General features: G+C 31.0%; 2 protein-coding genes across 2 annotated transcripts; both read left to right on the plus strand.

Moving 5' to 3' along the window:
• The first annotated feature begins 10,384 nt into the window (after positions 1 to 10,384).
• On the plus strand, positions 10,385 to 11,978 carry LOC7479099 (peroxidase 27). The gene is made up of 4 exons (XM_002304897.4): positions 10,385 to 10,721; positions 10,837 to 11,022; positions 11,104 to 11,269; positions 11,363 to 11,978. Exons 1-4 carry the CDS (start codon positions 10,500 to 10,502, stop codon positions 11,770 to 11,772), a joined length of 984 nt encoding a protein of 327 aa, XP_002304933.2. The 5' UTR covers positions 10,385 to 10,499; the 3' UTR covers positions 11,773 to 11,978.
• Positions 11,979 to 21,641: 9,663 nt separating this feature from the next.
• Positions 21,642 to 23,179, plus strand: LOC7458552 (peroxidase 27). The gene is made up of 4 exons (XM_002304898.3): positions 21,642 to 21,979; positions 22,095 to 22,280; positions 22,362 to 22,527; positions 22,621 to 23,179. Exons 1-4 carry the CDS (start codon positions 21,758 to 21,760, stop codon positions 23,028 to 23,030), a joined length of 984 nt encoding a protein of 327 aa, XP_002304934.1. The 5' UTR covers positions 21,642 to 21,757; the 3' UTR covers positions 23,031 to 23,179.
• Positions 23,180 to 27,782: the final 4,603 nt, after the last annotated feature.

A 27,782-nucleotide genomic window follows, 5' to 3' on the forward strand; every position in this document is an offset into this window, starting at 1 on the left:
ATTATTTTATATAGGTTTGATATAAGTAATTAATGGATGATTGTTCATGGATGTATTGAGATTCACCTAAAGGGTTGTGGAGGATGGATTATTGTAATGAGGTTCAGGATTTTATTAATTATGTACTATCTAATCTGAGAAATATTAGTAGAGACATTATTAGATGCTTATGTAAGAGATGTAAAAAATAAAAATTTCTTGATCTAGATGTTGTAACGATGCATCTTCTATAAGAAAGGTTAATGGAGAAATATAAGTGATGGTATGCACACAGAAAACCATATATTCCTTACGATACTATGGTAGAAAGGATAGTTGGGTCAACTTATAGTGCTAGTAACGTGCATGGAATTGTAGATGACAATAGTAATCCTTAAAGGAATATGAATATGAATGCGATGAGAATGAATCAAGGTCATACCGGTCAATATCCAATCGTAGATGAAGAGCCTAATGCAGATGCAACTAAGTTTTTTGATCTTTTAAAAGATTTTGACGAACCATTATGGGATGGTTGTATAAATCGCAGTAAATTATCGGCCATTGCACAAATATTCACCATAAAATCGGATCATGGGTTGAGTGAGGCCGGTTATGAAAAAATTATCAAATGAGCGAGAAGAATCTTACCTGAAGGGAATAGGATGAAAGCGAACTTTTATGGTGCTAAGTCCATGATAAAACTTCTTGGTCTAGGATACTAGAAAATTGACATGTGTCCAAACTTCTGCATTGTACTACCTTAAAAATGTAGAGCTGACCGAGTGCAGTACATGCAAGCATTCTTGTTATAAACCCAGAATTGGAAGGGAAAAGACTCTTGTTGCACATATAAAACTTAGTTACTTCTCAATCGCACATAGACTATAGAGGTAATCTATTTCTAGTTGCTCTAGAACAATTAGGAGATTTGCTAGATGTCACCAAAGACTATTAAGCACATGACATGTCACCAATCATATGATGTGATGGATGAAGTGATGGTGTACCTTTCTGATGGTGAAGCCTGAAAACACTTTAATAGTGTACATCCTCAATTTTAGTTGAATAAAGAAACGTGCGTCTTGAGTTATGTACAAATGGATTTAATCTATTTGGGTCATTTGCTGCTCTTTATTCTTGTTGGCTGATTATACTTGTAATTTACAACCTGTCACCGAGGATGTGTACGCCGAAGTTCATGTTTTTATCTACAATCATACCTGATTCTAATAGTCCGGGTTGAATTATAGATGTTTGTTTTCCTGGACTTTGACTTATGATGTATTGAAGAAATATAATTTTTAGATAAAGACAGCTTTGATATGGATTTTTTAATTACATCTATTTTTTTATTTGTTGTTTTTTATAAATATTTTTATTTGACAATATTTTTATCCTGCAGGCTATGATTCTTAGACGTGAGCCAAGCTCAATAGAGCTTTTGGTGGAAACACATATGCGGAGTGATGAATGTAAAAAAAAAAGTGCAATAGTTTGTGGATAGCTGAGCTCAACACTTTGTGGTATGTTAGTTTTCAACCATTTATTTTCCTAAGTTATTATTTACTTGAATTTGATGAATTTATTTTTTCTTTTCAGGAGACATACAACAACCAGTTGAAGAAGAGATACGAGGATGATCTTTCGATCCACCCAAATATCAATCCAGATTTGTAGTTGGAGGCAGGATCATCCGGTGAACCCGATAGAAATCGGGTGTATGAACTCTCTTACACTACGATTGAAAACTTGCGGATGACCTGTAGTGTTTCAACCATTGGATTCTTACAATCGGTCTCGAGCACTCAATCACCAGAGTTCGCGGCCTTGTTAGATCAAGGAGTATAGGAACATACGACCCATCTCAATAAAAAATATAAACAACTCACTGCAACTTATGAAGAACTCCGTCAAGTGGTAATGGAGATGAGATCACAGATGGGTGGCACATGTGTACCCCCTAATTGGCCCCACAATCCTGGTGACGACTAGACTTCTCCTCCTCCTCCAACGCCGCCTCTATTTTAGTTTTATTGTGTTTGAACATACATATATTTAAATTTTTAATAAATTTTTAATTTTTTATATTAAGATAATTTATTTTTATATTATTTAAATTATTTTTCTACTTTTTTTCAATATATTAAAAAAACATATTTTAAATAATTACTGACAGTATTACTGACGGAATAAGTCTGTTAGTATATTCCAGAGAGTTGAAAAAAAATTTCAGCAAATGTTATTGTTATTGTTAACTCACCGATGGAATAAGTCTGTCGGTATATGCCAAGGAGTTGGAAAAAATTACTGCAACTGCCATTGCTATTGTTAACTCACCGATGGAATTATCGATGATATTCTGTCGGTGATATATAATTTTTCGATAGAATTACATATTATTTTTTTGTCAGTAATATGTTGAATTGTACTAAGAAAATTACTGCCGGAATAAAACGGATAATTTTTTTAGGTGTTAGAAGTTGGAGAAATGTTTAATAGTTGCAAACTTTGAGAGACTTCACACTGAACAATTTCTTCTGTTCAGTTGAAACATGACCCATAACATAAATGATTCATCGCAAAGGTTAGTGTTTCGAAAAGTTATTCGGTTTGTCTTCTTGCTTCTTAAAGTTGATTATCAATACAACTTGTGTTATTGTTGACTAATTGATCTTGAAGAGCAACCAAGGCAACCTTTTATGTCGAGGGCTATGAAAATATCGGTTGACTCGTATAATTAAGGGTGCTATTTGCATTATTGTTTAAAATAAAATAAAAAAATTGGAAAGCATAATTTCATATCTAGAATAATAAGGGGAGAACGATCTAGTTCAATATGAAAATTTCTTTTTGGATACCCTAGCTATAGATTTTGGAGAAGAATTAACTTGATATACATATTTATTTATTTTTAGTAGTGAAGATGGTGCTTGATTATTTTTAGACTATAAATTGAAGGTTTGGCTCATTCTTTCAACTATGATGGCTGTAAGTAGATTCACCGAAAGGCAATAGGGTTTCAATTGTTGAACAATGATACAAAAGATAGTAATAATTGAAGAAGTGAAATTCCAACCTCAAAGCCTCAATTCTGGTAACTAATTAAGAAGCATCATGGATTCTTTAATTTTTTTTTCAATTTTTTATCCCAAAAGATGGTTTCAACTCAAATAAAGACACAAAGCAAGCAAAATTTACAGCTGCTCCCCAAAATCAACATTGACAAATTAGCTTCAATCTGTAACAGGGCCACCGATGTCCAACGTGGCCCCAACGCTGGAGGCCAGCTAGCCATTGTAATTATTCCGTCTTTCAATTTTCGGTCCCCTCTTTCTGGAGATTATCAAAATTCAAAGGGAATATAATATAATATAATAAAACAAAACTATACTTGTACATCACATGGAGAACAACCCTAAACCAAAATGAAAGGAGAGTGATGTGCATGCACCTGCAGCCAAATCGCAAAATCACACAAGGGTGGATTCTCTAGAGCATCCCATGCATGGTTGTGTCAAAATTGGTTAGCTTGCCTGCCCCTTAAGAGAGGCAACAACCTACACCACAGCTTAAGTCATCCAGACATATCGTCAATCAAATCAAACCCAATCTTTCTTCGCATCATGGGATTATCTAGCATGGGGAAATAATTAAATACCCAGAATCAAGTTTTAAAATAAACAATATATACAACAGAAGATCAAGAATTCTCACTATATAAATTAAGACATTGAAAATGTTCGTGCAGTGTTTTCGAAGCACTTAGGTGCATACTCTATAATATTTTTTATTCAATGTGTCAGGCCAACAGCCTTACCATAACCGTGGTATATACTATCAACGATGCTGCATATTTTCAAAGTACTTTCTTCAGGATTTTTTTTTTTTTTGAAGAGGGAACATATATATCTCGGTTATTACATAACGTATCACTTGATTCTTAATTGTGTCCCAAAACAATTAACTTTATCGTTTTCATCTTCAATTTACCGGACATGATCTCAATCAGGTTCTTCCACCTAAAATCATCACAATTTTTACCCGAGCTTGTGAAATTCTCTTGAAAAAAGCGTCAGTGTATTGCATAAGATAACAATGATAGTAATACACATGGATGTGAGGACTAAATTGAAGAACATATCGTACTTTGGGAGCCAACTGAAAAGATTTTTCATTTTATGAACCTAATTAATTAAAAATTAGTAGATAAGTTGGAACTGGTACAAGGTTCTTACTTTCTTCAGTACTTTAATTTTATCTATATATATAAGGTCCATGATCTCAAGTCGGGCCGGCTGACATGAAATTAAATATCAGCCGGAGCAGTTGTGGTTAATTAGGCCTCTAAAAAGGCAAAAGAAAGTAATTAATTATAAATGCTCACAGGATATTTACAACTCCCCATTTCCTGGTCTATGTTGGTTTGTCCCTCGCAGCATGAGAACTCCTCGGTGGATTACTTTCAATGGAAGTAGATGTTAAGTTTACTTCTTGTGTTTTTTATAACGTTGCTTTTTAATTAAAAATTTATTAAAATATTTTTTTTATTTTTAATATTAACACATTAAAATTATTAAAAAAACATATAAAAAATCAATTCCATACATTTTCAAATAAAAAATAATTTAAAAAACATTTTAAAAAACTATTACAATTCCAAACAACACATTCATTCCGTTATCTGTGCCCTTTACTCTATTCTTTGCTGATGTAATTATTACACGTGACCTCCTTCCAAGTTGCAATTTTCTGAATATCGAAGTCAAATCTTTTCTATGTATGTTAAGAGAAAACCATTTACTAATATTTTTCCAAAATAAAATATAGCTAAATGTGAATCCCCTATTGCACTTCATATATATGGTATTATGTAGTGTTCAGCACATATATATTCGATGATATAGTTAGCCACAAGATGATATGGGAAGATACAGTTTTTTGAATAAAAAAAATAATCTTAGTTAATAAATAAAATTAATGATTTCAAAATATATTTTACATTAAATAAAAAAACATATTAACTTAATATATTGTTTAGTTTGAGTCCGACTACCTAGTGACCCTATGCAAATCCAACAATGTCCCACCAATGATGTTCTCATCCAATGGCCTATCGACACACATGCATGTCCACTTTCTCAAACACTGCCATACAAGGGGCGGAAAGTCTGGAGAAGGAAGCATGAGGTGGAAGGTATCATTATAGCCTCCACTTTAAAAAATGACAATAAAAAGCATGAGGTAGCTTCGTGGATGGTGGAGAGTGACCGGAAGAGATGATACTATATCATATATGCTCTATCGAATGTGATCGTCGATTGGATATTGGAGAGCCAATATCATAATCAACAAATAATTATATTGTGTGTAGGGTACAATATCAACTATCGTTTGATTTGTACTTTGCAAATCAGTTTACCAAACCATTTTATTCTGCAAGTGCAGTTACACATCACTTTGTGTAATTCAGCTAGTTGTGCTTTTTCTTGAGACTCGACTGAATTTATGTGTCCAGCTGACTGTTAATCATCATTGCGTGATGTTCAGTAGAAAAGTTCATATCAATGGATTGCAGATCAACTTGTGTTTTTATCCTTTGTTCCTCCAATAAAACCTTTTACTTGAACGTTTCTTTTGCGAGAAAAAACAAGAAGAAGAAGAAGAAGAAAGAAGAGTTCATGGAATAGATTGGTTTGCTAGATCTTTCGAGGCATTCTAAGTTCAAGTGGCCACAATTTTGGATATGGAAAAAGTTGAAGAACCAACTCCTTTCAAGTTCTATTTAGAGATTGACGCTACAAATTTAACCAAAGTAAACGAGAAATGACATATGCTGTCATTATACAATGAGATCATGCATGCTAAGATATGCATCGTTTTTTCAATCTGACTTGTGCTTGGAGTAGAACCCACCAAGAGACTTGTACAAGCACTCTAGCTAGGGTGTGGTAGCCTACGTCCCTAACCCTTTTCCATGGCAAAGAAGCGAACACCAATGGAAGATCGAATCAAATTATTCTCTTTGATATTTTCATCCTAGGAAAGGCCCAAATACTCTTTAAGAACTGTGGATTTACTTTAAGTGACGTTTTCGAAGGTGACAAATTCCAATGTTTTTTATTGGAATGATTTTCTAGCACAAACTGTCCTCCGTGTTATGTTTTTATATGTGCGTTATATATATATATATATATATATATATATATATATATATATAACGCACATATAAAAACATAACACGGAGGAGAGAGAGAGAGAGAACACACACACACACATATATATATAGAGAGAGAGAGAGAAAGAACACACACACACACACGCATATATATATATATAGAGAGAGAGAGAGAGAACACATCCACATTTTGGTGCCCTTATCTTAAAAAGTATAAGAATCAATTGTATATGTTGATGTTGGTAATGGTGATGTCCTTATGCAAACATATACAAAATAATAATAATAATAATAATAAATAAAGAATTATTTTACAAAAGAAGTATGAATATTTTAAATTATCGAATCATTACAGTGTACATGTTCATTATACAGGGCAAAATATATAACACTAGGGGTGTTTAGACATAGGGTTGATATCTATAATTATATTCAATTTTATTTCAGATATTTTATAAATTATAGAACGATTTATTTTAAAAAAATTAAACCCAAATAGGTTAAACTAAGATATCTACTAGGTGAATATATAAATCTCTTTATTCTTTGACACTTTAAAAAACATATAATTATTTCTCTTTAATTATAATTGATATTGAGATGTGTTTTACAGTATTTTAAATATATAGTTAACACTAAACTTAAAAAATGATATATTGAAACATGTAAATGAAAAATGATATATATAAAAAAATAAAGAGAAAGAAGGACAAAAATATATTTATATTGAGTATTAACTAAATGTCATGCGGGTTGGGTCTTGTTGATTAATTTCTCATTTTTTATCTTTCGCAAGAAATCACTGTATGTGAATATTTAGTCATGATTTGACACATCTGATCCCTGGAAATTAGAAATCTAAGGTATGTTAAAAAAAATGTTCTAAATTTTCAAATAAAATAAAATTATTAACAATTGTTTTTCATAGAACGAAGAATTTTCTCGTAAATAAGAGGGTAGAAGAAGAGTCGATGGGTAAAAAAAATAGCATAAACCAATAGGCAGGTTTCCCTATCAGCTATGGGCCTCTTTAGTTTTGGATCTAATGCAGTTCGTTTTAGTTTACAAGTGCTGGCCTTGTTTGGGCTTCTAAGAAACATAATATATTTAGATTCTCACCTCTTTCCTGTAATTTTGGCTGTTTCGCAAAAAACAAAAAAATATAATTTTTTTGGGGATGTTTTTCCTTTTTGATTTCTTTTTCTTTTTTATTTTTTATTATTTTTTTTTTTTTATCTCGCACTTCCTTTGCTGTGGCTGTTGTATCTTCTGGTTTCTTGCCTCTCCATAAGCAAAGAAGAAAACAAAGGAAAACCACAAAAAAGAATTAATGCCTCTCTATATAAGAATGTTAAATTGACATGTATGTGTATATGCTAAGGTAAACACGTACTCATAATTCGCATATAATTATACTATTATCAATATTCACATAAGATATTTTAATAATTAGTGTTAAATTTACATTTTAAAATATGAAATGCTAAATCTATTAATTAAATTTCCTTTCCTTCGAGAAGTTGGATGCAAGACTTGGGAATTAATCTTTTGAAGAGACGGTAACGAGCTACTTCACGATCAAATGAAAGAATGAAAGTTCAAATAAGAGATTAGAGTTTAAAGAAAACCCAATTAAATTAAAAGGTTTAAATTGAATAAGTTAATTAAGGTTTTAATGTAGAATGAAGGGTTTTTGGTAGAGAAAGCCTTAAGAATTTAATAACTACACTACAGAAAGCGGTAAGAAAACTGAAAAGAAAGATGAATTTAATAACTACCAAACATTCAATTCCAACATTAAAAAAATTATGACAAATTATTTTTCAAGAAATAATTGAACCACCATCCAATCAATAATAACAAATGCACAAAAAACAAAGATAAAAGGCTAATGATTAAAAGATCTCAAGATAATGAATTTTCTTTTTCAGTCGATTGACTAATAAATCTTGGATATTTACGATTCGATGAAAAAAAAATATCAAGAAACAACTAGAGCAAAGAGGCAACAACTTCAAGCGTTTTGAATAGAAATCAAAATTGCTTAAAATGAATACGAGGGACTCGGCTATAAACTATTTTTCATAAATAATGAAAATTGTTAACAAGATATGAATCCAAAGTGATAAAATAAAGAATATTACCATCATTGAGAAAATTCTTAGATCATCGACACTAAAATTTAATTTTGTTGTGTTTTTAATAGAGGAATCTAAGAATATTGATGAACCCTATATTGATAAAGTACAAAGTTCCTTGTTAATCCATGAGCAAAAATTAAATCAATAAGATAAAGAGAAGCAAGTTTTACAAGTTTTATCTAATAATCATTTATCTTCCTTACAAAGAGGGGGCTGGGGAAGAGGAAGGAACACAAGAAAAAATAATGGTAGATTTTCACATAAATTTTTTTTAGAGATAACCGGTATTTTAATTCTCAAAGAAGAGAAAAAATAGGATTAATTCCAGTAAATGTTTGTAGGCGTGTGTGTTTGAGACAAAAAAAGACAAATATTCATGCATTTGTTAAAACAGATTTGTCCAAATCTCATTTAATAAAATTAAAGGCTTATATGGTTGTTAATTTCAGGGTCTGTGGGATTAATTGAGGTACATGCAAGCTGGCCCGGACACCCACATTAAACTAAAAATAAAAAAATAAAAAAAAAAAAAATAAAAGTTTTCTCCCATTCAACAAAGATATTAATTAGCAAGGAGTTAGTTGGGTCGTGGGTGGTTACAGAGATATATTTTACTCCTTAATCTTTTAGATTTAAATTTTGAAAATAGTACTCCGAAAAATTTATTTAAATTCATGTAAATACAATATACCAATATAATTAAAGATGTGCCATCGAAGATCGGTTTTTTTTTTTTAATCGTTGGATCGATAAATCGCACTTAAAGTTATATATTTATCATACAATATTGTCCTTTTATATTACTGCAAGCCCAGAAGATTAATTATGGTCAGGACACGTTGATTTCTATGATTAGAAGTAGTAAGAGATAATGAGACCAATGATGTCTTAACTTCAAAATTAACCAAGGAAAATTTTAGTCATTAGCATGACAAGCATACCTGACGTAATTGCACTATAAATCCATAGTTATTAAACCCGGTCCAGGATTGACCCGGCCAAGGAACCGGATCTCGGATTTTAAGGGTCAACTCGGATCAACTCAGATCAATCCAGAAAAATTAAAAAAATTTAAAGTTTTAATATTTTATATGAAAAAATCCATGTAAATATAGGCTATACAGATTATAAATAATGAAATTTAAAAGAATATTTTAAAAAAATTTTATCCCACATTAAAAAAATATTATGTTAAGCTTTCAAGTTGAAATATTTAAATCAAAAAAGTTTTTATCCCACATTGAAAAAACATAATTTTTTTCTTGTAAACATAAAGTATATATATTAATAAGTTTCAAATCCCGCATAGAAAAAAGATAGCTTTTTTTCTTGCGAACATAGAGTATATATAATAATGAGTTTCAAATCTCACATTAAAAAGATATTATATTATCCTTTTAAGTTGAAGTATTTAAACCAAAAGCTTTTTTTTTTTCCATATTGAAAAAACATAACTTTTTTCTTGGGAACATAGAGTATATATACTAATGGGTTTCAAATCCCACATTTGAAAAGGAAAAAAAACACTGGGTCTCGCCCGGGTCGTTCAGGTCACGAGTTGACCTGCCGGGTCGACCGGGTTTAGCCGGGTTGTTATACCGCCGGTCTTTTAATAAATCCAGACCGGTCCAGCCCCTAGGTATACCTAACTTTGTTTGAAACATAATGAGCCCATATGGCATTTGAGAGAAGCCGCCATGCATCGTGTCAACGGCCAATTGGGATGTTTCTGAATTAAAATATTTGTTCCTTCTGAGCAATGGAATCAAACTTTCACTCCAGTTACTAGATGGCATGGACATGACATGTTACCGCCTGACACAAGGTAGCTGGAATTAAAATCAATTTTGATTCCAGCCACTGATATCAATCGCATGCAACATTCCTACTCTGTCACTGATCATCGTCGAGCTTTCTTCTTAATATTAAAAAAAATAAAATGGAACCATCATGATCTTTTAACAATTAATTAAGTCTACATCAAATTAAAATATAATTCCCACCACCATATGATTAAAATATCAAATTAAAGCATCTAACGAGTTTAATTCTTAAGGGGATAACATATCAAATGTCTTGTAATGACAGCTTTTTCCATGAAATGAGCGGCGTGTGATCAAGGCTAGTTATAAAAGAGTTGGCATGTGTCCTTGTGTTCATCAGGAAATTGAGGTTCACAACATAGTCATTGTCTCTTAGACATGGATAGTTTAAAGCTTTCTTCAGGTTTAATCTTTATTCAATTGGTTTTACTGGCATTTGTCTTTAACTCGGCAAATGCGCAATTGAAGGTAGGGTTTTACAAGGATACATGTCCACAAGCTGAAGCTATTGTGAAAGGGGTTATGGATCAAGTGTTGAAAGTTGCTCCTAGTCTTAGTGGCCCTTTGTTGAGGTTGCATTTTCATGACTGCTTTGTTAGGGTACGTAAGCCATTAATCCATTTCTGATCATTTGAAATTCTGAAACAGTTTATTCTTTTTTGCTTGAATTATAGCAAAACCCTTACGATCACTAGCTAATTATATATTTCTACAGGGTTGTGATGCGTCAATTCTTTTGAACTCTTGTGCTGGCCAAGCTGAAAAAGATTCACCTCCAAATTTAAGCCTTAGAGGATATCAAGTTATTGACAGGGTCAAGGCTGCGTTAGAAAAAAAGTGCCCTGGAGTGGTTTCCTGTGCAGATATCTTGGCCATTGTGGCTAGGGATGTCACGGCCGCGGTAAGAAATATCTTTCAAATTCATTAGAGAGTTTCTTTTGCAAGCAAAATGTTTGTATTTAACAAAACTTTATCCTCTCAGACTTTGGGACCATCCTGGCGAGTTGAAACTGGAAGAAGAGATGGAAGGGTGTCTAACATTTCAGAGCCTATAACAAACCTGCCACCATTTTTCGCAAACATTTCTCAATTGTTAACACAATTTCGTTCTAAGAACCTAAGCAAAAAGGACCTTGTAGTGCTCTCAGGTATATAAACATTTCAAGTTCAGTTTCTTCATAGAGATTCTTGAAACAAGAAATTGAACTTGAATAATTCTATTTATTCTTCCTGGCACGTAGGTGCGCACACCCTTGGCACTTCTCATTGCTCTTCTTTCGATTCTCGGCTTTACAACTTCACTGGAAAGGGTGACACTGATCCCACACTGGATTCAGAATACATAGCACGGTTGAAGAAAATATGCAAGGCAGGAGATCAAATTACGCTAGTCGAAATGGATCCTGGAGGCGTCAGGACATTCGACAACAGCTATTATAAACTCGTAGCTAATAGAAGGGCACTTTTCCATTCTGATGCAGCTCTCCTTGACAACAATTACACAAAAGCTTATGTTAAACTTCAGTCTGTTGAAAGCGATGGATCCACTTTCTTCAAAGACTTTGGTGTTTCCATGAGAAAAATGGGAAGGGTTGAAGTTCTTACTGGTAAAGCTGGTGAAATCAGGAAAGTTTGCAGCAAAGTTAATTAACTAGACAAAGTTTAGTGTCATTATGGAATATATTTTTCTTGTGTGCATGGAAAGATATATATGGCTAGTGACATGCAATAATTGTATCAAGTGTGGAAAGCAATTGATTCATTAATCAATAATAGTAAGCGTAAAATAATGTTTTTTTCCATTAATTGTAAGACCTTATAAGCTTTCATATGAAGTCTTGCAAGATTAGTTTTTTATTCTCTTTTATTAATTTTTGTCTAATTGTTGTGCATGCCAACCTCTCAAACCCAATGAAACTGCATCCATTCCATTTCTAAATTGGACTGGCAATTAATGAAGCGATACCGTTTAAAATTAGTTGACATGTTCAGATTCTAAGTGACTTAGATGTAAAAGAACAGGAAATGAAGAATTATGATAGCAGGATGTAGACACTCGATGATTAATAGCTTACATTTTGTTGTTCAATGGCAACAACTTTTTTTTTTTTTGGGTTAAAGAATCAAATCAATTCAGAAATTTAAATTGTTAGATAAAGTCTTAAGATATAGTTTATATTATTATCTAACATATCCCCTCAAATGAAAACACTTTGGACTTGAAATTTACTTAAATTTACATTATCTTGTATTTAACTTTTATCAAATAAATAGGGATGATAAAATTCGAATTCGTGACCACTTGGTTATTAATACTCTGATATCATAATAAAGAACCAATTCAATCTAAAAACATAAGTTGTTAAATAAAATCTTAATATATAATTTATATTATTATCTAACACCTTCTACGGAAAAGAGAAACATGTGGCAGGCTCTGATTATGGTAAGTTACTACAAATATAAGACCTGCTTCGTGAAGACCAAATTAATTCACATTGCAGAGATCGATTGCAGTAAGGAGTAATAAGACTGAAATTCCACTATATTAACCAGTTAAACAATTTTTTATCAATTCGAACGCAATTCTTGTAATGTTTTTCCAGATTTTTTTTATGAACAACGAGTGCTTAATTTGTACAGACGTTAGTCAACTGTGCATGGCAAGGACAGATGTTTTGAGAAACAATGTTGGCAAGTGTCCATTTAATTTCACTCTGGCACTTGGACAACAAAAATTAATCTACAAAGATTTGGAATTAGAAGAAAATCTATAAACTAACAGATTTTGAAATTGCAGAAGAAGGGTTCTTGTTTATTATTTGTTACGAGAACCGTGAGCAACACACTCAAAATACTCGCGTTCTTTTTATATACAATAGGCAATAATTATCTTTCCATAAGAAAAGGCTGAGCAATATTCTTTTCATTTACCTGACAGCCTCCATACAGTCTTCAAGGATGATTTGCTTGATCTTGATCTAGTGTTTTCGGATTGTACAGTTGTTGTTTCCTCATCTGCGACACTGCCATTCTGGCTAGAATTTGTTGCTGTTGAAACACCTTCATCACCAAACAGATTTCTATCTTTATCACCCAACATTTCTCCACTAATAGAAGCAAAACTATAGCTAGTGCTGTTTGAGTCTTCAGCTTTATTACTCATGGAATCTTGAGTTACCTTATTACTCCATTGCTTCACACAATAGCTGATATGATTGGAGCATGTTGTGTAAACAGAGAGTAATAATGTGAAGTGGATTATCTCATTTACCAAAACACAATTGAGCTGTAAAGGACACATCAAAGGAACAACTTTTATAGGTGGGATTAAGTTAATGAATTTATTAGCAGAAGAATCCTATTTAGAACAATGCTTATTTTGTTTTTGAAAACTTAAAACAAAAACACCATGACCATCTTTGACTAGTTAGGCTGTTAGCATCTTTGAAGCCTTCTACAATCCATTAAACCTGTTTTTGATAATATAATTTGGATCTCCAATTCCACAGTAGCTGTTGTGTTAGCATCAAATTCCAATCATTCCACATCACCCATATTTGCATAACCAATCTTCCTGGTCCAATATAGACGATGAGCTATTATAACTTCCTCTTGTAATATAACATTTTTCAAACTTAAGTACTATGAAAACAGAATTTATATTATTCTCTAACACATCCCCTCAGGTAAAAGCTTTTTGGGCTTGAAACTTGTACAAGTCTATATTACCTTATGACCGTGACCGCTTGGTCATCAAGACTTTGATACAATATCAAAGAACCAATTTAATCCAAAAACTTAAACTGTTAGGTAAGGTTCCAAAATATAATTTATATTATTCTCTAACAAATTATAATTGATATTGCAATGTGTTTTATAGTATTTTAAACATATAGTTAGCACTAAACTTAAAAAATGATATAATGAAACATGTGATAAAAAAATGATATATATAAAAAAATAAAAAAGAGAGAAGGACAAAAAAATATTTATATTAAATATTAGGGTTACTCATTAACTAAATGTTACCTGGGTTGGGTCTTGTTGAATGGCTTTTAAAAATCTCAACATATATCTAACTTGTAATATCTATTTATTTGGTTTTTTAATTTGCTATTATTTGTAATATCCACAAATCATTTTGTTTTTATAATACCCCTGTATAACACTAACTAAGCCTAGTTGATTAATTTCTCATTTTTTATCTTTAGCTAGAAAACACTGTATGTGAATATTTAGTCATGATTTGACACATCTTTTAAAAAAAATGGTCTAAATTTTTCAAATAAAATAAAATTATTAATTAACAATTGTTTTTCAAATAAAATAAATTCTGTTAAAACACTGTATGTGAATTTTCTCGTAAATAAGAGGGCAGAAGAAGAGTCGATGGGCTAAAAAACAATAGCATAAACCAGTAGGCAGGTTTCCCTATCAGCTATGGGCCTCTTTAGTTTTGGATCTAATGCAGTTCGTTTTAGTTTACAAGTGCTGGCCTTGTTTGGGCTTCTAAGAAACATAATATATTTAGGTTCTCACCTCTTTCCTGCAATTTTGGCTGTTTCGCAAAAATATATAATTTTTTTGGGGATGTTTTTCCTTTTTGATTTTTTTTTTATTTTTTATTTATCTCGCACTTCCTTTGCTGTGGCTGTTGTATCTTCTGGTTTCTTGCCTCTCCATAAGCAAAGAAGAAAACAAAGGAAAACCACAAAAAAAATTAATGCCTCTCTATATAAGAATGTTAAATTGACATGTATGTGTATATATTAAGGTAAACATGTACTCATAATTCGCATATAATTATACTATTATCAATATTCACATAAGATATATTAATAATTAGTGTTAAATTTACATTTTAATATATGAAATGCTAAATCTATTAATTAAATTTCCTTCCCTTCGAGAAGTTGGATGCAAGACTTGGGAATTAATCTTTTGAAGAGACGGTAACGAGCTACTTCACGATCAAATGAAAGAATGAAAGTCCAAATAAGAGATTAGAGTTTAAAGAAAACCCATGTAAATTAAAAGGTTTAAATTGAATAATTAAGTTAATTAAGGATTTAATGTAGAATGAAGGGTTTTTGGTAGAGAAAGCCTTAAGAATTTTAAAACTACAGTAGCGGTAAGAAAACTGAAAAGAAAGTGGTAACTTATGAAAGTAAAGTAAGATAATTTTTTTTTTTTAAAAAAAAAGGTAAAGGATTTGAAATTTAACTTTGTTGAAAAAAAAATATTATAATGGGGGAAATTCTCTAAAGAATACTAAATTAATTTATTAAATTCATGTAAATGTAATATATCAATACGAGAGATGTGCCATTAAAATCGTCGAATTTTTCACCTTTTTCTAAAGATTCAAATAACACTTAAATTTTTTTTTTCGATAAACGAGTACCTCAATCTTATCAAACTATATTCTTTTCTTATTATTGCAAGCCAAGAAGATTAGTTATGACCAGGACAAGTTGATTTCTATGATTAGAAGTAGAATTTTAGCAGTAAGTGATAATGAGATCAAAGATGTCTGCAAACTTTTATTCAGCAGTCGTTAGCCTGACGTTATTGCACTATATATCTGACTTTGGTAGAATCCTAATTAGCCCATATGGCATTTGAGAGAAGCCACCATCGTGTCGAAGACTAATTGGGATGTTTTTTAATGAAAAAAATTGCTCATTTTGAGCAAGGAATTATTAAATTTTCATGGCAAGAACATGTTGCCGCCCGCCACAAGGTCAACTGTTCATGCACAAATCAAATTGCTCAGATGAGCAATGAATTATTAAATTTTCATGGCAAGAACATGTTGCCGCCTGCCACAAGGTCAACTGTTCATGCACAAATCAAATTGCTCAGATTTTGATTGTGTTAACTGTTCCTTCACGCCCAAATAAAATTGTTCAAATTTTGATTGTGTATAGCTTAGTTGCTTGTTTTATAATCTGGCTTCTGATAGCAATCCCATGCAACATTTCTATTCTGTCACAGATTCGAGCTTTCATTTTGTATTGCAAAAAAATAATAATAAAATTGATCCATTATGATCTTATAACACTATTTAAGTCTACATCAAATTATAATATAATTTGCACCACTACAATATTAAAATATCAAAACTAAATAATCTAATTAATTTAATTTCTCAAGGGAATATAACACATGAGATGTCTACTAATCACAGCTTTTTCCATGAAATTGTCAAGGCTAGTATGAAAGAGTTGGCATGTTTCGTCGTGCCCTCTTCAGAAAATTGAGGTTCACAAGATAATTTTTGTTATTGAAAAAAACTAGATTTTTAGTTTTTTTTTTTAAATAAAGAAGGTTTACCGGCTAGGAACCAATCAACTGGTTCAGAGACAGTTGATCGGTTAAATTAATAGAATAACTTTTTCTTTTTAGATTAGATCTTTCATTGTTTAGTTTAATTCCTTGATTATCTAAAACTTGAGACCTATAAATGGTTAGAAGCATAATTAATAAGTGTAGAGAGGAACAAAAAATAAAAAAACATTTAATAAGATTGTCTTCCTCTCAAATCTTCTTCTTGTTCTTTAGGTTTGGGCGAGTTTAGATTTGGGTGGGTTTCGAGTTAGGTTTGGGCGAGTTTTGAGCCGGGTTTGACAATATTCATTATCCATCGAGTCCAAAAAATACCTATCCATTCGGGTTGGGTTGGGTCGACACCCATCGGGTTCAAATTAAATTGTCATCCATATTCAATTACAGTTTCTTATAATTTTTGTTTTTCATTTCGGTACTTGTTTTTGTATTTTTTTCATGGCATTGTTGTTGAAGTTTTTTTAATTTTTAATTTCATCATTTAATCAAATTTTTTGTTGTTTTAGTTTTTCTAATTTGACTGTCATTCTTTTGATTTGTTTTTTCTTTTATTATAGCTATTCTTCAATTCAATTTAACCTTCCAATTGAAATTTTCTATCCATCTAATTAATATTTTTTCCCACCCTAATTGTTTTTAGATCCTTTCATATAATTGATTGTTTTTTCCTGATTTTATCTTTTGATATTTGATTTGTTGGGGATTCAATTTCGTACGATCTTATCATTCTATATTAGTTTTTTTTAGTATTTGTTTTATGATTATCTTGATTTGTTTTCTATGAGTTTATCATGATCTCATGATCTAGATCATGCGTTTTCCATGCCTTTTTTCATCTCTACTTTTTTTTTTATACAAATTATTTTTTTAAAATATTCATTTTAAAATAATATTACCGATATGTTCGGCCTTGCATAATATTTTTTATGGCTTGAGTTTATTTAGTCAATTTTATTTGTATTTATCTTTTAAGTCGTTGGTTTTTTAGTGTGTGAATTTATTGATTTAAATAAATAATTTTAGTATATACAATTAGGTGAATGTCTCATTTTATATGATTAAATATCTTAATTTATATTTATCTCTTAATTTGTTATTGTTAATGACTCTTCTCTGTTTATTTTTTAAAAAATAATTATCGATTTATTTAATTAGATATTTGTGCAAAATTTTTAATTTACATTTTAAATTTTTTTAATATTGTTTTTAAACACATGAAATCAACTTGTATATCCGATATTTTACCAATATTTTTTTTATTTTTAAATCAACTTCATAAATTGTTTTTTAAAACACACCCACCATTTTGCTGTACTCGTCTTGAAAAGTATAATGAATCAATTGTACCTGTCGGTGATGTCCTTATGCATATATATACACAACAAAATAATAATAATAATAAATAAATACATAAATAAATAATTATCTGGTAAAGAAGTATTTTGTAAACAAAAGAAGTACGAATATTTCAAAAAAGCAAACCATTATAGTGTGCATATGTCCCTTTATAGAGCGGGACATATATAACACTGACTAAGCCTCGTTAATTTCTCTTTTTTTATCTTTGGCCAGCAAATACTGTATGCGAATATTTAGTCATGATTAGACACATTTAATCCCTTTAAATTAGAAATCTAACGTATGCTAGAAAAATGTCCTGAATTTTTTTAATAAAATAAAATTTTGAACAATTTTTTTTCTCATAAATAAGATCGGTTAGAAGAAAGAATTGTCTAAAAAATATAGCATAAACCAGTAGGTAGGTTTCACTATCAGAGCTGGGCCTCTTTAGTTTTGGATCTAATGCAGTTCGTTTTATTTTTCCTTTTTGATTTCTTCTTTTTTATAGCACTTGCCTTGCTGTGGCTTGTTTGTTGGTTCTGGTTTCTTGCCTCTCCATAGGCAAAGAAGAAAGCGAAGGAATACCATTAATTACAGCAGCACCTTGAATCTCCCATCAGTAGTTTCACAATGATCGATGCAGTAGCTTTCCATGGACCTCTTCAGTAGCAGCAGCAACATCAGCTTAAGAATCAACACCTCAAACTGGCACAACAATAGGTCATAACAGCCTCTAGCTAGTAGCAGCAGCAGCTCAAAGTATAGTAGACTTGACATTGCAGAAGCCTAAACAGCAGCACCTTGTAACAAATTACTCTTATCAGAAAGTCAAGTAGTAGCAGCATTGTTTCAGCGCACCAAAACAGTTGTTTCAACATACCAAAATAGTTAGAATCAAACACCAACACCACACATAACTTTGTTCAAATACAACATAAAAAAATCATGGCAAATTATTTTTCAAGAAATAATTGAACCACCATCCATATCAGTAATAACAAATGCGCAAGAAACAAAGATAGAAGGGTAATGATTAAAAGATCTCAAGATGAAGATTTTTTTTTTTCAATAGATTGACTAATAAATCTTGGATATTTGTGATTCGATGAAAAAAAATTACCAAGAAACAACTTCAAGTACTTTGCATGGAAATCAACTTGCTTAAAATGAATATAAGAGAGTCAGCCACAAATTATTTTTTATAAATGATAAAAATTGTTAACAAGATACGAATCCATAATGATAAAATAAAAGATATTATCATTACTGAGAAAATTTTTAGATCATCGACTTTAAAATTTAATTTTGTTGTGTGTTTAATAGAGGAATATAAGGATATTGATGAACTCTACATTGATGAATTACAAAGTTCCTTGCTAATTCATAAGCAAAAATTGAATCAACAAGATAAGGAGGGTTAAGTTTTACAGGTTTCATCTAATAATTATTTTTCTTCCTTACAAAGAGGTGGTCGGAGAAGAGGAAGGAACACAAGAAAAAATGATGGTAGAATTTCACATAATTTTTTTTAGAGATAACCAGTCTTTTAATTCTCAAAGAAGAGAAAAAATATATGACAACAATCATTTAATTTTTTACAAGCCAAAACAAGTGGACAAATCAAAAGTTAAATGCTTTAGGTATCATGGGTATGGACATTATAAATTTAGATGTCAAACCAATTTGAATATGAGTGGTGGTAAAAAATCTAATCTTATAAAAAAAAAAGATGAAACATCTTATTGATGGTTTGTCATATACTTGAATGAGAAAAATCATCAAAATTTATAGTACTTAGACACTAGATGTAGCAATTACATGAATAGAGATAAATTATTCTTCTCTGATTTCGATAAATCTTATTAAGATTTTATGAAGTTTGATGATAAGTCTAAAGTTTCCATTATAGGAAAATTAATGATAGTAATCAAAACTAAAAAGAATATTGTCCATATCATCTCCCATCTTTTTTTTTCTATAATTAAAAATAAATTTACTTAGCATTAATTAACTTCAAGAAAAGGGGTATAAAGTATATATAAAAAACAAAATATGTAGAATTGAAGATAACAAATTGAGTTTAATTGATAAAGTTAACATGACAAAGAATTGATTGTTTCCTCCATTTATTTAAAATATTACTCATTCAAGTTTTAGGATTCTTATTTTAGACTAAGAATCCTTAATAAAAAAGAACTTATTTTAAATTAGTTAATTAGAATTCTTTTTTAATGAGCTAGCCATTATTTTTATTAGATTATAATAGTTAGAAATTGGAATCTCTTTATAAATATAAGGAGTAATAAATCCAGAATTTTAAGAGTGTCGAATAAATTAATAAAAGATTAGAAGGTTAAATACATACGTTCTTAGTGTTTTTAACAAGTTTTACCTTCAAAATCATTAAAAAAGAGAGTTAAACTTCACTACCACTTTTGAGTGCTTTGGAGGGTTCGTACCTCAGATTAAATATTCAAGATCATAGTGGTTAGTTTGCAGTCTCTTAAGATTCTTTAATTAGATGCAACCTAGATAAATGTATGCCTGCAAGAGCTAGACAAAGGAGCAGATGGACATGGTTGTTGTAATTAAGAGAATAATTTCAAAATATTCTAAACAAATTAGGATTAATTAATTCCAGTAAATGTTTGTAGGCGTGTGTGTTTGAGACAAAAAAGACAAATATTCATGCATTTGTTAAAACAGATTTGTCCAAATCTCATTTAATAAAAAATAAAAGTTTTGTCCCATTCAACAAACATATTAATTAGCAAGGAGTTAGTTGAAAGAGATATATTTCACTCCTTAATCTTTTAGATTTAAATTTTGAAAATAGTATTCCGAAAAATTTATTTAAATTCATGTAAATACAATATACCAATATAATGAAAGATGTGCCATGAAGATCGTTTTAGTTTTTTTTTTTTTCGTTGGATCGATAAATCGCGCTTAAAGTTATATATTTTTCAATAAACGAATACCTCTGCCTTATCAAACAATATTGTTCTTTTATATTATTGCAAGCCCAGAAGATTAATTATGTTCAGGACAAGTTGTAGTAAGAGATAATGAGATCAATGATGTCTTAACTTTAAAATTAACTAAGGAAAATTTTATTCATTAGCATGACATACATGATAAAGAGTAATTTAAATTATATCTTGGAACTTCACTTCACATTAAATTATTGAGTTGAGATGGTTTTTTAACATGGTATCAGAGTCTTGATGACTAAGTGATCACGAGTTTGAATCTCACTATTATTATTTATTTGATAAAAATTAAGTACAAGACAGTTAAAGAAGTTTTCATTTAAGGAGATGTGTTAGAGAATAAAATAGAAAAAATAGGAAAATAGGGCTGCATGCCTCAAGTAATTGCAATATATACCTAACTTTGTTTGAATGATAATTAGCCCATGTGGCATTTGAGAGAAGCCGCCATGCATCGTGTCAACGGAACGGCCTATTGAGATGTTTCTGAATTAAAATATTTGTTCCTTTTGAGCAATGAAATCAAACTTTCATTCCAGCTACTAGATGGCATGGACATGTTACCGCCTGACACAAGGTAGCTGGAATTAAAATCAATTTTGATTCCAGCTACTGATATCAATCGCATGCAACATTACTGTCACGGATCATCGTCGAGCTTTCTTCTTAATATTAAAAAAAATAAAAATGACACCATCATGATCTTATACCAATTAATTAAGTCTACATGAAATTAAAATATAATGCCCACCACCATATGATTAAAATATCAAATTAAATCATCTAACGAGTTTAATTCTTAAGGCAATAACATATCAGATGTCTTGTAATGACAGCTTTTTCCATGAAATGAGCGGCGTGTGATCAAGGCTAGTTATAAAAGAGTTGGCATGTGTCCTTGTGTTCTCATCAGGAAATTGAGGTTCACAACATAGTCATTGTCTCTTAGACATGGATAGTTTAAAGCTTTCTTCAGGTTTAATCTTTATTCAATTGGTTTTGCTAGCATTTGTCTTTAACTCGGCAAATGCGCAATTGAAGGTAGGGTTTTACAAGGATACATGTCCACAAGCTGAAGCTATTGTGAAAGGGGTTATGGATCAAGTGTTGAAAGTTGCTCCTAGTCTTAGTGGCCCTTTGTTGAGGTTGCACTTTCATGACTGCTTTGTTAGGGTACGTAAGCCATTAATCCATTTCTGATCATTTGAAATTCTGAAACAGTTTATTCTTTTTTGCTTGAATTATAGCAAAACCCTTACGATCACTAGCTAATTTTATATGTCTACAGGGTTGTGATGCGTCAATTCTTTTGAACTCTAGTACTGGCCAAGCTGAAAAAGATTCACCTCCAAATTTAAGCCTTAGAGGATATCAAGTTATTGACAGGGTCAAGGCTGCGTTAGAAAAAAAGTGCCCTGGAGTGGTTTCCTGTGCAGATATCTTGGCCATTGTGGCTAGGGATGTCACGGTCGCGGTAAGAAATATCTTTCAAATTCATTAGAGAGTTTCTTTTGCAAGCAAAATGTTTGTATTTAACAAAAAATTATCCTCTCAGACTTTGGGACCATCCTGGCGAGTTGAAACTGGAAGAAGAGATGGAAGGGTGTCTAACGTTTCAGAGCCTTTAACAAACCTGCCACCATTTTTCGCAAACATTTCTCAATTGTTAACACAATTTCGTTCTAAGAACCTAAGCAAAAAGGACCTTGTAGTGCTCTCAGGTATTTAAACATTTCAAGTTCAGTTTCTTCATAGAGATTCTTGAAACAAGAAATTGAACTTGAATAATTCTATTTATTCTTCCTGGCACGTAGGTGCGCACACCATTGGCACTTCTCATTGCTCTTCTTTCGATTCTCGGCTTTACAACTTCACCGGAAAGGGTGACACTGATCCCACACTGGATTCAGAATACATAACACGGTTGAAGAAAATATGCAAGGCAGGAGATCAAATTACGCTAGTCGAAATGGATCCTGGAGGCGCCAGGACATTCGACAACAGATATTATAAACTCGTAGCTAATAGAAGGGCACTTTTCCAGTCTGATGCAGCTCTCCTTGACAACAATTACACAAAAGCTTATGTTAAACTTCAGTCTGTTGCTAGCGATGGATCCACTTTCTTCAAAGACTTTGGTGTTTCCATGAGAAAAATGGGAAGGGTTGAAGTTCTTACTGGTAAAGCTGGTGAAATCAGGAAAGTTTGCAGCAAAGTTAATTAACTAGACAAAGTTTATTGTCATTATGGAATATATTTTTCTTGTGTGCATGGAAAGATATATATGGCTAGTGCCATGCAATAATTGTATCAAGTGTGGAAAGCAATTGATTCGTTAATCAATAATAGTAAGCGTAAAATAATGTTTTTTTCCATTAAGACCTTATAAGCTTTCATATGAAGTGTTGCAAGATTAGTTTTTTATTCTCTTTTATTAATTTTTGTCTAATTGTTGTGCATGCCAACCTCTCAAACCCAATGAAACTGCATCCATTCAATTTCTAAATTGGACTGGCAATTAATGAAGCGATACCGTTTAAAATTAGTTGACATGTTCAGATTCTGAGTGACTTTGATGTAAAAGAACAGGAAATGAAGAATTATGATAGCGGGATGTAGACAATGATGATTAATAGCTTACATTTTGTTCTAAAAGCTTAAATTATTATGTGATATGTTAAGATATGATTTATATTATTTTATAATATATTTTTTAAGAGAAAATTCTTTAAATTTAAAATTTGCATAAGCTTACACTATCTTGTGTTTAGTACTTTTATCAAATAAAAGTGAGATTCGAACTCATGACCACTTAGTCATTAAAACTCTGATATCATGTTAAATAATCAATTAAATTTAAAAACTTAAGTTATTAGATAAGATCCTAAAATATAATTTATATTATTTTATAATTGAAAAAATAAAAAGAGAAACCTGTGGTAGGCTCTAATTATGGTAAGTTACTACAAATATAAGACCTGCTTCATGAAAGACCAAATTAATTCACATTGCAGAGATCGATTGCAGCAAGGAGTAATAAGACTGAAATTCCACCATATTAACCAGTTAAACAATTTTTATCCATTCGAACGCAATTCTTGTAATATTTTTCCAGATTTTTTTTATGAACAACGAGTGCTTAATTTGTACGGAAGTTAGTCAACTGTGCATGGCAAGGAGCCAAGGACAGATGTTTTGAGAAACAATGTTGGCAAGTGTCCATTTACTTTCACTCTGGCACTTGGACAACAAAAATTAATCTACAAATATTTGGAATTAGAAGAAAATCTATAAACTAACAGATTTTGAAATTGCAGAAGAAGGGTTCTTGTTTATTATTTGTTAAGAGAACCGTGAGCAACACACTCAAAAGACTCGCGTTCTTTTTATATACAATAGGCAATAATTATCTTTCCATAAGAAAAGGCTGAGCAATATTCTTTTCATTTATTTGACAGCCTCCATACAGTCTTCAAGGATGATTTGCTTGATCTTGATCTAGTGTTTTCGGATTGTACAGTTGTTGTTTCCTCATCTGCGACACTGCCATTCTGGCTAGAATTTGTTGCTGTTGAAACACCTTCATCAGTACCAAAAAGATTTCTATCTTTATCACCCAACATTTCTCCACTAATAGAAGCAAAATTGTAGCTAGTGCTGTTTAAGTCTTCTGCTTTCTTACTCCAGGAATCTTGAGTTACCTTATTACTCCATTGCTTCACACAATAGCTGATATGATTGGAGCATGTTGTGTAAACAGAGAGTAATAATGTGAAGTGGATTATCTCATTTACTAAAACACAATTAATCTGTAAAGGACACAGCATAGGAACAACTTTTATAGATGGGATTAAGTTAATGAATGTATTAGCTTTTTTTCACCAGTGTAAGAAAACTCACTGTTACATGTGTTATCATTTTGGATTTTATTTTAAAAAAGTACATGAGAATTAAACTTCTCATGATTCATGAATGCTTTATATTCAAAATATAGATACTTATGTTGAAACTATTTTATGAATATTCAACTCCGTCTCATTTAAAAATAGTTTTTTCAACAAATAAAAAGTTTTTATATTATTGCAACGATTTGGCAGGCTGTCCTAGTCCACTGGTCCAGATTCGATAACAAAAATGTATGATTTGGCCTTGCATGTTCTTAATCAAATATATAACAGAAACATACAAGGCATACCCTAGAGCAGGTTTTCTCAAGGAAATAATATTGAAACATGGCGAATATCCCAGGGCAGGTATTAAGTACAATTTAAATCAATAGGCATTAAACAAATCTTAATGCTTGCGAAATGCCTGAATCAGAGCAGTACTGAGCTATTTTCTTAATTGACTGATTGTGATTAAGCACCGACTACTGATAACCCCCACAATCCTGAAAAAAAAAAAAAGAAGAAGAAGATAAAAGAGCTGTTTGGATTCAGAACTAGATTTATTCTTTTGAACTCCTTTGTCTGTTTACCAGTGTCTCTGCATGAAGTAGCTGTCGTGTCTGATTCTCTTCAATCTTCTTTTTTTAGAAGATTAGTGATGTCTTATTCTCAAATCTCCAAGTTTATCACAATCAATGCGCGCATTTCGGGATTTAAAATTAAAATCTTTAATTTGAAATCTTAATATCTCAATACTATATTGCCCTATGATAGTATACAATAGTAATTGATTTACGGGCTGTTTTAATAAAAACTTGTGTTCAAATTATTTTGAGTGTAAAAATTTGAATTTTAAATAAAATTCAATCTTTAAAAATAGTATAAAAATAAATTAAATGCGAACTTCTCAATTTTACTATAATAAAAATTAATATTAAAATTGGCTTTTCAAAATACTCATCTAATTATTAGAGATTTAGGACTGCTCATTAATTAGTCATCTAAATTCGTTCACCTACATGACAGCTTAAATGTTATTGTAAGTTAAAGCTTACGATTTCCACTTGGAGAGGTTCAAGTTGAACGTAGGAAGAAATTTGATGGGATTTTGGAAAATTGGATCCGATGCGTGGTGCAAGGTGCATTTGGCTACGGATGAAAATAAACACAAAGGTTTCAATTCATTTAGAAATCACTATTCCAAGTTTTAGTTATTTTCTTTCCTTTTTTATCTCTAAATTTTCAATGCCGATACCTATTTATAATTGATTTGAGTAATATCCAAACTACAATTTTTTTTTCTATTTTAGCACCTTAAATTTACAATTTTCAATACTTATAAGAAAAACAAAATTTACTTATCCTAGATATCATTTAATATGATAATTAGTTTATAGATATGCGTTATGTTGTGGGTCAGATTAAATTTTTTTTTTAAATGTAAAAAAAATAACTAAGCATAGAGAACTATTTAACGTTGTTATTAAACCTGGTCTAACTTGTCAAATTTGAAACCTTTTAATCTAACTTTTTATCTAACTCGAGTTTAAAATTAAATCATATGGGAGTTGTTCCAACATGACTCAATCAACTTGATTTGTCTAAAAACAACTCAACCTACCGGAAAAAAAAATTCTAATGATGAATTGAGAGGAAAAAATGAAATTGACAAAAAGAACCTCATGTTGAATTTATTGTCTAGCTTGGGTTTAAAATTAAATTGTATGAAAGTTGTCATAACATGACCTAATCAACTTAATTGACTGGTTTAAAGGCAACAAGCTTGACTAATAAAAAAAGTTTGAGTAGGAAATTGAGAAAAAAAAAAGATGGAGTTGACAGAAAAAGGCTTCTTGACTCGACTCGTTTCCTAGTCTGAGTTATTAAACCGTGTAAAAATTATCTCGAATGATCTAGTCTACTGTTAAAGAATAATATATGTCACACTCGAACATCGCAACGACCATAAACAATTTTCTTGTTGGAAAAAAAATATATATCTAATATCTTGTTCTTTGAAGAAAGGTCTAGTTCAAGAAATGATCATTTAATATTATGGTTATTAGAAATCCTAACTGATCAACAAAAATTATATGATACGAAACTGGTTATGCAAAAGAAAAGATATTATCACCCCTTAAATGTTCTACTTGAGATAGGCCACATTGCTAGTTTTGTTTTAAATTGCTAAGAGTTTATTGATTTATGCTATGATGATCTGCTTGTAATATTATTGACTAATGTCAGTGAATATTCAGTTACGAATATTTTTAACTCTAGTATTTATAAATATTACGTAGCAAAAAAAAAATATATGGTATTGTTAATTTTGACGTCAATAAATAATGAAGATCAAAATAATTCATAATTTTAGTGTCAATATCCCTAACTCTATCATTAATAAATACCTAAAATATTCCTAATTTTAGCATTAGTGATATAAATATTCGTGATTAACATTAAAGAACACAAATATTTCTAATTCTAACAACAATAAATAAACCAATAAAAAAAACAACTTTTATATATATTTTTTTAATAGGTATCAACCTAGACCCAAAAAAAAAAAAAAAATCCTCATTCCGCAAATATTCAAATTATTTCAAAATCAATAGTACACCATACCAAATTAATAGTCCAAATATCATTCAGGAATAACAAACACCTTTGTTCCAAATTCGCAATATATAATCAATTTGTTCAAAAATGGTTTGAGGTCATGAATTGACCTTCCGAGGTGTTTAGTATGTCCACGGTATACTGAAATGGGGTCCAAAGCGTTGCTGGAACAGTGCTGGGAAGCTCCTAAGTCAAGGGAAAAAGTGGCGGCGCGTGGCTTCACGCTCCGCCGTAAAAAAACCAGGAACGAGTGGGTCTCGATTGGCTTCTTCCCCTCTTCCCTTTCCTACCGGCGGTGGCTTTCACCGTGACCTGCAAAGAGAAAAACGCAACAAGCAGTCGATTTTATTTCTTTACTTTTTACAGATCTATTCCCTTCGTTTTCTCAAACAATTTCTTCTCTTTCTTCCGGTGGCCAAGGTGCTGGTGATGGTAGGTTTCGGTCCAGATCTGTGTCACTGTGGGGGGGG

The sequence above is a fragment of the Populus trichocarpa genome, chromosome 4 (genome assembly GCF_000002775.5).
Source record: "Populus trichocarpa isolate Nisqually-1 chromosome 4, P.trichocarpa_v4.1, whole genome shotgun sequence".
In the NCBI taxonomy this organism is placed as follows: domain Eukaryota; kingdom Viridiplantae; phylum Streptophyta; class Magnoliopsida; order Malpighiales; family Salicaceae; genus Populus; species Populus trichocarpa.